We start from the raw sequence: 9,933 nt of genomic DNA, 5'->3' as shown, positions 1-9,933 counted from the left end.
GTCGGGCCCTCATACCACCCTCATGGAGTCTGTTTCTGACCGTTTGAGCAGACACATGCACATTTGTGGCCTGCTGGAGGTCATTTTGCAGGGCTCTGGCAGTGCTTCTCCCGCTCCTCCTTGCACAAAGGCGGAGGTAGCGGTCCTGCTGCTGGGTTGTTGCCCTCCTACGGCCTCCTCCACGTCTCCTGATGTACTGGCCTGTCTCCTGGTAGCGCCTCCATGCTCTGGACACTACGCTGACAGACACAGCAAACCTTCTTGCCACAGCTCGCATTGATGTGCCATCCTGGATGAGCTGCACTACCTGAGCCACTTGTGTGGGTTGTAGACTCCGTCTCATGCTACGACTAGAGTGAAAGCACCGCCAGCATTCAAAAGTGACCAAAACATCAGCCAGGAAGCATAGGAACTGAGAAGTGGTCTGTGGTCCCCACCTGCAGAACCACTCCTTTATTGGGGGTGTCTTGCTAATTGCCTATTATTTCCACCTGTTGTCTATTACATTTGCACAACAGCATGTGAAATGTATTGTCAATCAGTGTTGCTTCCTAAGTGGACAGTTTGATTTCACAGAAGTGTGATTGACTTGGAGTTACATTGTGTTGTTTAAGTGTTCCCTTTATTTTTTTGAGCAGTGTATATATAAGTCGCATTTCTGGAGTGATGAATCACGCTTTACCATCTGGCAGTCTGACAGCCGAATCTGGGTTTGGCGGATAACAGGAGAACGCTACCTATATATAAAAAATAAAGTGAACACTTAAACAACACAATGTAACTCCAAGTCAATCACACTTCTGTGAAATCAAACTGTCCACTTAGGAAGCAACACTGATTGACAATACTTTTCACATGCTGTTTTGCAAATGTAATAGACAACAGGTGGAAATAATAGGCAATTAGCAAGACACCCCCAATAAAGGAGTGGTTCTGCAGGTGGGGACCACAGACCACTTCTCAGTTCCTATGCTTCCTGGCTGATGTTTTGGTCACTTTTGAATGCTGGCGGTGCTTTCACTCTAGTGGTAGCATGAGACGGAGTCTACAACCCACACAAGTGGCTCAGGTAGTGCAGCTCATCCAGGATGGCACATCAATGCGAGCTGTGGATAGAAGGTTTGCTGTGTCTGTCAGCGTAGTGTCCAGAGCATGGAGGCGCTACCAGGAGACAGGCCAGTACATCAGGAGACGTGGAGGAGGCCGTAGGAGGGCAACAACCCAGCAGCAGGACCGCTACCTCCGCCTTTGTGCAAGGAGGAGCAGGAGAAGCACTGCCAGAGCCCTGCAAAATGACCTCCAGCAGGCCACAAATGTGCATGTGTCTGCTCAAACGGTCAGAAACAGACTCCATGAGGGTGATATGAGGGCCCGACGTCCACAGGTGGGGGTTGTGCTTACAGCCCAACACCGTGCAGGACGTTTGGCATTTGCCACAGAACACCAACATTGGCAAATTCGCCACTGGCGCCCTGTGCTCTTCACAGATGAAAGCAGGTTCACACTGAGCACGTGACAGACGTGACAGAGTCTGGAGACGCCGTGGAGAACGTTCTGCTGCCTGCAACATCCTCCAGCATGACCGGTTTGGAGGTGGGTCAGTCATGGTGTGGGGTGGCATTTCTTTGGGGGGCCGCACAGCCCTCCATGGGCTCGCCAGAGGTAGCCTGACTGCCATTAGGTACCGAGATGAGATCCTCAGACCCCTTGTGAGACCATATGCTGGTGCGGTTGGCCCTGGGTTTCTCCTAATGCAAGACAATGCTAAACCTCATGTGGCTGGAGTGTGTCAGCAGTTCCTGCAAGAGGAAGGCATTGATGCTATGGACTGGCCCGCCCGTTCCCCAGACCTGAATCCAATTGAGCACATCTGGGACATCATGTCTTGCTCCATCCACCAACGCCACGTTGCACCACAGACTGTCCAGGAGTTGATGGATGCTTTAGTCCAGGTCTGGGAGGTGATCCCTCAGGAGACCATCCACCACCTCATCAGGAGCATGCCCAGGCATTGTAGGGAGGTCATACAGGCACGTGGAGGCCACACACACTACTGAGCCTCATTTTGACTTGTTTTAAGGACATTACATCAAAGTTGGATCAGCCTGTAGTGTGGTTTTCCACTTTAATTTTGAGTGTGACTCCAAATCCAGACCTCCATGGGTAGATAAATTGGATTTCCATTGATTATTTTTGTGTTATTTTGTTGTCAGCACATTCAACTATGTAAAGAAAAAAGTATTTAATAAGATTATTTCTTTCATTCAGATCTAGGATGTGTTGTTTAAGTGTTCCCTTTATTTTTTTTAGCAGTAGTCCAGGTCTGGGAGGAGATATATATATTTATATATTATTGCCAACTGTAAAGTTTGGGGTAGTAATAATGGTCTGGGGCTGTTTTTCATGGTTCAGGCTAGGCCCCTTAGTTCCAGTGAAGGGAAATGTTAACTCTGCAGTGTACAATGACATTCTAGACGATTCTGTGCTTCCAACTTTATGGCAACAGTTGGGGAAGGCCCTTTCTTGTTTCAGCATGACAATGCCCCTGTGCACAAATCGAGGTTCATACAGAAATGGTTTGTTGAGATCAGTGTGGAAGCACAGATCCCTGACTACAATCCCCATCAAACATCTTTTTCCGATGAATTGGAATGCAGACTGCAAGTCAGGCCTAATTGCCCAACATCAGTCCCCGACCTCACTAATGCTCTTGGCTGAATGGAAGCAAGTCCCCACAGCAATGTTCCAACATCTAGTGGAAAGCCTTCCCAGAAAAGGGGAAGCAAAGGGGAACCAAATCAATATTAATGCCCATGATTTTGGAAAGAGATGTTCAACGAGCAGTTGTCCACATACTTATGGTCATGTAGTTTATCTGCCCAACAGATGCATATCTGTCTTTACATTAATGTGAAATCCATAGATTAGGACCTAATAAGATTTCCTTATACACTACCAGTCAAAGGTTTGGACACACCTACTCATTCCAGGGTTTTTCTTTATTTTGACTATTTTATACATTGTAGGATAATAGTAAAAATAAAGAAAAACCCTTGAATGAGTATTTGTGTTCAAACTTTTGACTGGCACTGTATGAACTGTAACTCAGTAAAATCTTTGAGATTGGTACATGTGTTTATATTTTTGTTCACTGTAGGAGGAAAAATGTAAATTGGCCATTACTAAGAAGTGTCCCGCACATTTTTGATGTGGGCCATAAACTCATGTGTATCCTCCACCATGGACAGTGATTTACAACACAACAGCTCTTTGTAATCTGAGGCACATGGTTAAAACGCATGGACATCATTTCAAGCTTTTACAAGTATCTGTGAAATTTAGAAGGCATGAACAATTTGCTGGCACCGGCTGACAAAGCATCTATTATAGGCTGTCCATTTAAAGACTGTCCACATTTCTAAACGTCTTAGTACTGAAGTATCCTACACCATCTGCCTCTTCACAAGTGCAAATGAATCGGTAAATATGATGTGTTGTACGTGTAATATTAGGGAAAATAATTAGAATTACATTGCAGTACATTCAACATCATTTTGTGAACTTCTGGTTTATGATTTCAGAAAAATAATTGCGTTGGTCGTCATGTCACTTCCACTGATTCTGAGCCCCCAGGTTTTTGGGCTCGCGACAGACGGTTTGAGCAATCTGCGTAGGTTTACTTTTACGCATAGACAACATTATTTCAATACAACACTATTTTAACAAAATGTATACTAAACACATATGCTTTTTACATTTTTACTCAGAAAATATTGCAGGGAAGCTCAGCTTCATTCAGAGGGAAGGAAATGTGACTTATCTGCGGGACAAGGAGCTGGCAACGGAAGTTCCAACCGAGGCAAAGTTCGAACTGTTCGATCCAATGAACACTTTACGCACCGCCAGATTCAACTATACCTGGGACTTCGGCAACGGGTAGGAGTATGTGGACTTCGCCTGTTTATCATCGAATGTATGTTTTGTAGTTTAGGCTATATATTTAAATATTATGTGGTTGTTTTATTTTTTCTCTATTTATTTATTCGATGTTGTGTGATGCTGTTTTTTACTGTAAGGATTACTGTTGTTTTCTGTTGTCTTGACAGTGTTGAATGTAGTATTCCATCAGGGACCACGTTAGAAACAAGTGGAATTTCTTTAACCTGTTATCCATGGGTTGTCCTCAGTGCATAATTTTGCTCAATAAATCATTAATCAATATTCTGGTTTTGTAAGAGAGGTGCTGAAGGGATCAGAGCCGTCTGTGCACTATAACTACTCATCCTCTGGAAACTACACTCTGCGGCTGAGAGTTGGGGCCCAAGTGAACACAACCTCTACTCCACTAACTGGGGTATACACCATAGACGTTACAGTTTTGGGTAGGTAGACAGAATACACATAGTTTTTGTTTATAATTAATTAGTTTGAAACAGTGTGTTTTGGAAATGTTGAGAGGACATGTAAGAGTTTTTAAATCTACCATACAGCAAGTGACAGCATCAATTTAGGTGTATTGCATATCTCTGCTATTTTCCAGACGCCATCAGAAATATTGAGTTGAAGAGCCCTCTGATTTTCCAGGTTTCCAGAAACAACAGTCTGGCTGTTCATGTGGATGGAAGGTGGGTACAATTTCTCAGTAGGCCACACAATTAACACACACAACATACTAAACATGTATAACACATAAAATAATCAGCATATTTATTCTCTCTGTTTCCCAGTCTTCCAGTGTGGGTGCTGTATTTATTCTCATCATCTCTCTCTCTCTCCCTCTCTCTAGTCCTCCCATGTGGGTCTGTTGGAGGTTCCTACAGAACTGTGTATCAGCAACCCCTACAGGCTGTCACCTGACCATGCTGTATGAGAACACCATGATACTGAACCACACCTTCACAGCTTTAGGAGTCCACTGTCTGGACATCAGCGCCCGCAACGACATCAGCAAACTGCAGACCTCCTACAACATCTTTGTGAGGAGAGATCGTAAGTCTGGTGTTATCATGTGGTCTGTGGAGATTTGGTCCACGTTAGTCATGCTAGGCAGAAGCTACAGGATAGTACAGTACATACTTTGTCCTCTCACTTTTTTGGGAAGGCCCAAAAAATTGTCAAAGACTCCAGTCACCCAAGTCAATCTGTAGACCTTTCTCTCTGCTACCGCACGGCAAGCGATACCGGAGCGCCCAGTCTAGGACCAAAAGGCAGCTTCTACCCCCAAGCCATATGACTGCTGAACAATTAATCAAATGGCCACCTGGACTATTTACATTGACACGTCCACCCCCCTTTGTTTTTGCACTGCTGCTACTCGCTGTTTATTATCTATGTATAGTCACTTTACCCCTAACTACATGTACAAAATAACTTGAGTACATGGACTCGCTACCGGTACCCCCTGTATATGGCCTCGTTATTGTTATTTTTATTGTGTTACTTGTTATTTTTATTTTACTATTTTTATTTTATTTAGTAAATATTTTCTTAACTCTTGAACTGCATTGTTGGTTAAGGGCTTGTAAGTAAGCGTTTCACGGTAAGGTCTACACCTCTTGTATCCGGAGCATTTGACAAATACATTTTGATTTGATTTGAATACAGTATAGACTGTTTGATATAGTACAAATGATCCATCTATTAGTACAGTGTCCCTCAGCAGTTCTGGTGGCACAAGAGGTTTTGATGAGAATTTAGATTTCATGGTTCATCCTGTAATCTTCAGCTGAACCGAGTGATAGTGTGTTCAGAGAAATGAAAAGACGTCAGTGGGACAGTGGCCAGGGTTGAGGAAGGCAGCTAAGGAGTTCTGGAGGAGAGCAATTTAACAGCAGGACCCACATCCCATACTGCATTTGTCTCCTGTGGTGAATTGATTTGTGCTGGATGGTATGGTTATAGAGGAGTTTCAGGAAGCTTGTGACCTAATTTTAATCCATAACAAATAGAGAGTTTGAAATCAGAAGACTAAAAGAATGATGAATGATGGTTTGTGTAAATAATAACATGATTCAATGGTGCACAAAGTTAAGACAAGAGGAGACATGCTAATCATGTATGCATATACTCGGTAGTATGACAGTTACTATTTGCAGTTAATTGTAAAATAAAATCAATTCTGCTTGTAGAACTTCTGACCAGTATTCAAGCTTGTCTAACTGCATCTTGTAATACTGTAATATTACAGTATGTGAAGTGTTTTCCATTCCTTGAACTATGGTCAAAACAGTTCTCTCTTTGTCTTCTTATAGCCTCTATTAACCTGCTCTTCATCATGATGTGTGCTTTGATCGTCTTGGCAATCCTCGCCTTCATCAGTGTTATAGCCTGTCGCCATAAGAAAGGACGCAACAACAAACCACAGGTAGGAAGGAGACTGATAGAGGGACTTGTTCAAGAATGTTATGCTCTGTTTCAATACTCCTAAAGATATGAGGCTATTCTACAATATATCCACAATTGGTTGATCTACATGAATACCTAACAAATTGACTTAGGATCAATTCTAAAACTTGGTCATAACCGTAGAAAGCACAGTCAAGCGTTTTTTGTAGTTTTTATTTGATTTTTTATTTCATCTTAATTTATACAGGTTTTTCTCATTGAGATAAAATCTATTTTTCAAGAGAGAACTCGTCCAACAGCAGCAGGGGGAACAACGTTTCAGACAAAACAACTTACATACACTAACACAACTTTGAACAAAACTATTGACAAACATACAGTACAACAATGACATATTATGTAAAGAAACAGGACTCAGAGTTGACTCAGACTCCATTAGTAGTGACTTTGTTTTCAGAAAATCTCTTCCTTTTGCATTATTGAACATACTACTAAAAACGGTTGGACCACAGCTTTTAGCACGACCAAGGGACTCGTGACTCGAGTATGAGGAAATCGAGGTTTACTGGACTCTACATTTACCTTTATAGTTATTTATTTAACCTTTATTTAACTAGGCAAGTCAGTTAATAACAAATTCTTATTTACAATGACGGCCTACATCACTGCTGTCAAGTCATGGGGATTTGCACAGTGTATTTGTTCTTGTTCAGTATGAAATTACTAAGAAATATTCAGACAATGTAGCCCTACAAACACCAAAAAACACTTGCGTGTCAGTGTAAATAATGTTTTTTTATTTTACAGATGTCTAAGTCCAGTAACGCCACTTACTCCAGCATGAACATGGAACTGCAGCCACAACAGGACATCCCTGATATCAGTAGTGATATCTATGTGTCCAGTTCAAAGAAAGAAGAGGTCCAACCCCTTCTACAGCACGGGACCAGATCTGTCGCCAACTCCTACCGCAGCTAGTCTTCATTTACACACATTGATTTGAGCTTTGTGTTGGACTGATTCAAGTCAAATGTTAATAGTTTGCTATCAATGTATAGTTTGAGATGAATATACAGTACCAGTCAAAAGTTTGGACACACCTACTCATTACAGGATTTTTCTTTATGTTTATTTTCTACATTGTAGAATAATAGTGAAGACATCAAAACTATGAAATAACACATATGGAATCATGTAGTAAGCAAAAAAGGATTAAACAAATGAAAATATATTCATATTAAAGATTCTGCCTTGATGACAGCTTTGCACCCTCTTGGCATTGTCATTCCAATATCACATGAATACACATTAGACATGGCAAAAGTCTTTCCACCAACAAGGGATGGGGGTGGGGGTGGGGGGGGGGGGGGGGGGGGGGTGAGATGTACTTCTGTTTTAGAGGATTGGATCCCCCTATGCTGATAGATGAGATCTGCTAGTAACCCTGTAGGGAACGGTCCTGATGGGTATTACTTAGAGATACTGGCTGTCAACATCTTTAGAAAATGTTAATTTCATTTACAAAATGTTTTTATGGAATGCCAAGAAAGTCAATGATGAAAGTAAAAATAAATCAAGCGTCATTGTAAGTAAGAAGTCTTGTTATATTTACAATGTTATACACTGGTTATTGTCCCCCCAAATTGATGTATTTGTTGGGTAATCAACATCTGTCGCCGTTATTTCTACATATTTATCTTGCTGCTCATGACTGTAGCCTACTTGCTGCTCACGACTGTACCAAAGGTACCAACGTTATGTACCTGAATGGTATCTTACAATACAATCTAACTTGAGTTGTAGGCCTACTTCATGTTACAATCATTAAATAATATGAATTGTTCTTTTGTGTATTTTTCTATTTGACCATTTTATGGTATAATATACCTCAATTGAACAATGCAGAGACAGGATAGAAGATTAGTCAATCGGGAATTGTCGTTGACTCATTGTTTACAAAGAAGGTTAAGATAATTAACGTGTCAGGTTAGGATAATTAATGTGTCAGGTTAGGATAATTAATGTGTCAGGTTAGGTGAATTTACATGGCAGGTTAGGAGAGCTAGCACAAAAGGTTAGGTGAATAAACGTAGCAGGTTAGGAGAATGAGGTTGAGGGTTAGGGTTAGCTACAATGCTACAGCTGTCAACAACTGTTGTCCCTGATGCGACCACTAGAGGAAGCTGTTGTAGGCCTACTCCATCTAGCCACAACAGTAGAAACGTAATGAAACCATATGTGGGGACAAATCTTCAGTAGGCCTATCATAACACTGGTTTGAATTAATCATTTGAGTGCTGTGATTGGTTCAAGGTGTGACGGACAATGCACCTCCACCTGGTGTAATGGTGGTTAATTTTCCACCTGAGGGAAAGCCATGGGGAGATTCTGTCCTCTCCTCGACTCCTCCATCCTCCTCTCCTCCGTGACCCAGAAACTGATAAGCGGTTGAGTGGTTGAGGAGAGTGTCACTTTGTTAGTAGGTGAATGGAGGAGTCTGCTTACCTCCTCCATTACCTACAGTACCAGTTAAAAATTTGGACACACCTACTCATTCAAGGGGTTTTCTTTATTTTTACTGTTTTCTACATTGTTGAATAATAGTGAAGACATCAAAACTATTAAATAACACTTATGGAATCATGTAGTAACCAAAAAAGTGTTAAACAAATCAAAATATATTTTATATTTGAGATTCTTTAAAGTAGCCACCCTTTGCCTTGATGACAGCTTTGCACACTCTTGGCATTCTCTCAACCAGCAGAACCTGGAATGCTTTTCTAACAGTCTTGAAGGAGTTCCCACATATGCTGCTTTTCCTTGACTCTGCTGTCCAACTCATCCCAAACCCTCTCAATTGGGTTGAGGTCGGGTGATTGTGGAGACCAGGTCATCTGATGCGGCAATCCATCACTCTCCTTATTGGTCAAATATCCCTTACATAGCCTAGAGGTGTGTTGGGTCATTGCCCTGTTGAAAAATAAATTATTGTCCCATTAAGTGCAAACCAGATAGGATGGTGTATCGCTGCACAATGCTGTAGTAGCCATGCTGGTTAAGTGTGCCTTGAATTCTAAAGAAATCACTGACAGTGTCACCAGCAAAGCACCCCCAAATCATTACACCTCCTTCTCCATGCTTCACAGTGGGAACCACACATACGGATTTAACAGTTGTTAAAGTACTTTGTGAATTTCACCAGGTTCATATATTAATACAGTATAGCATGTTGATTTGTTATAATGCATGCCTGCATCCTGGGAATAGGGGAGTGTGTACTTATGTTTTGTTTTGCCCTGCGTGCTCCTGCTCAAATAATTTTGATGCACTATGAGAGGTAGACACGCCTTTTCTGTCGTCTTAATTGAAATGCATTCCAGGTGACTACCTCATCAAGCTGTTTTACCCTTTTTTGGTTACTACATGATTCCATATGTGTTATTTCATAGTTTTGATGTCTTCACTATTATGCTTGGGGTGGCAGGTAGCCTAGTGGTTAGAGCGTTGGACTAGTAACCAAAAGATTACACGATTGAATCCTCGAGCCGACTAGGTAAAAATCTGTCATTCTGTCCCTGAACAAACCCA

The 9,933-nt window shown here is 41.7% G+C and overlaps 1 protein-coding gene across 1 annotated transcript; it reads left to right on the top strand.

Moving 5' to 3' along the window:
- The first annotated feature begins 3,120 nt into the window (after nucleotides 1–3,120).
- On the top strand, nucleotides 3,121–7,605 carry LOC106609795 (transmembrane protein 130). Its single transcript, XM_014208815.3, has 8 exons — nucleotides 3,121–3,480; nucleotides 3,582–3,670; nucleotides 3,768–3,936; nucleotides 4,237–4,382; nucleotides 4,541–4,625; nucleotides 4,787–4,989; nucleotides 6,252–6,364; nucleotides 7,153–7,605. Exons 1-8 carry the CDS (start codon nucleotides 3,473–3,475, stop codon nucleotides 7,321–7,323), a joined length of 984 nt encoding a protein of 327 aa, XP_014064290.1. The 5' UTR covers nucleotides 3,121–3,472; the 3' UTR covers nucleotides 7,324–7,605.
- The last annotated feature ends 2,328 nt before the right edge of the window (nucleotides 7,606–9,933 follow it).

This window comes from Salmo salar, chromosome 01 (genome assembly GCF_965601325.2).
Source record: "Salmo salar chromosome 01, fSalSal1, whole genome shotgun sequence".
Classification (NCBI taxonomy): Eukaryota; Metazoa; Chordata; class Actinopteri; order Salmoniformes; family Salmonidae; genus Salmo; species Salmo salar.
Note: the sequence above shows the minus strand (reverse complement) of the source record. Positions and strands in the feature narration are given on the sequence as shown.

Bases quoted from the DNA above. Each gene is read 5' to 3' on its own strand.
- LOC106609795 (XM_014208815.3), top strand. The intron at 3,937-4,236 runs GTAGGAGTATGT...TGGTTTTGTAAG, and splicing joins ACCTGGGACTTCGGCAACGG to AGAGGTGCTGAAGGGATCAG. The intron at 4,383-4,540 runs GTAGGTAGACAG...GCTATTTTCCAG, and splicing joins CATAGACGTTACAGTTTTGG to ACGCCATCAGAAATATTGAG.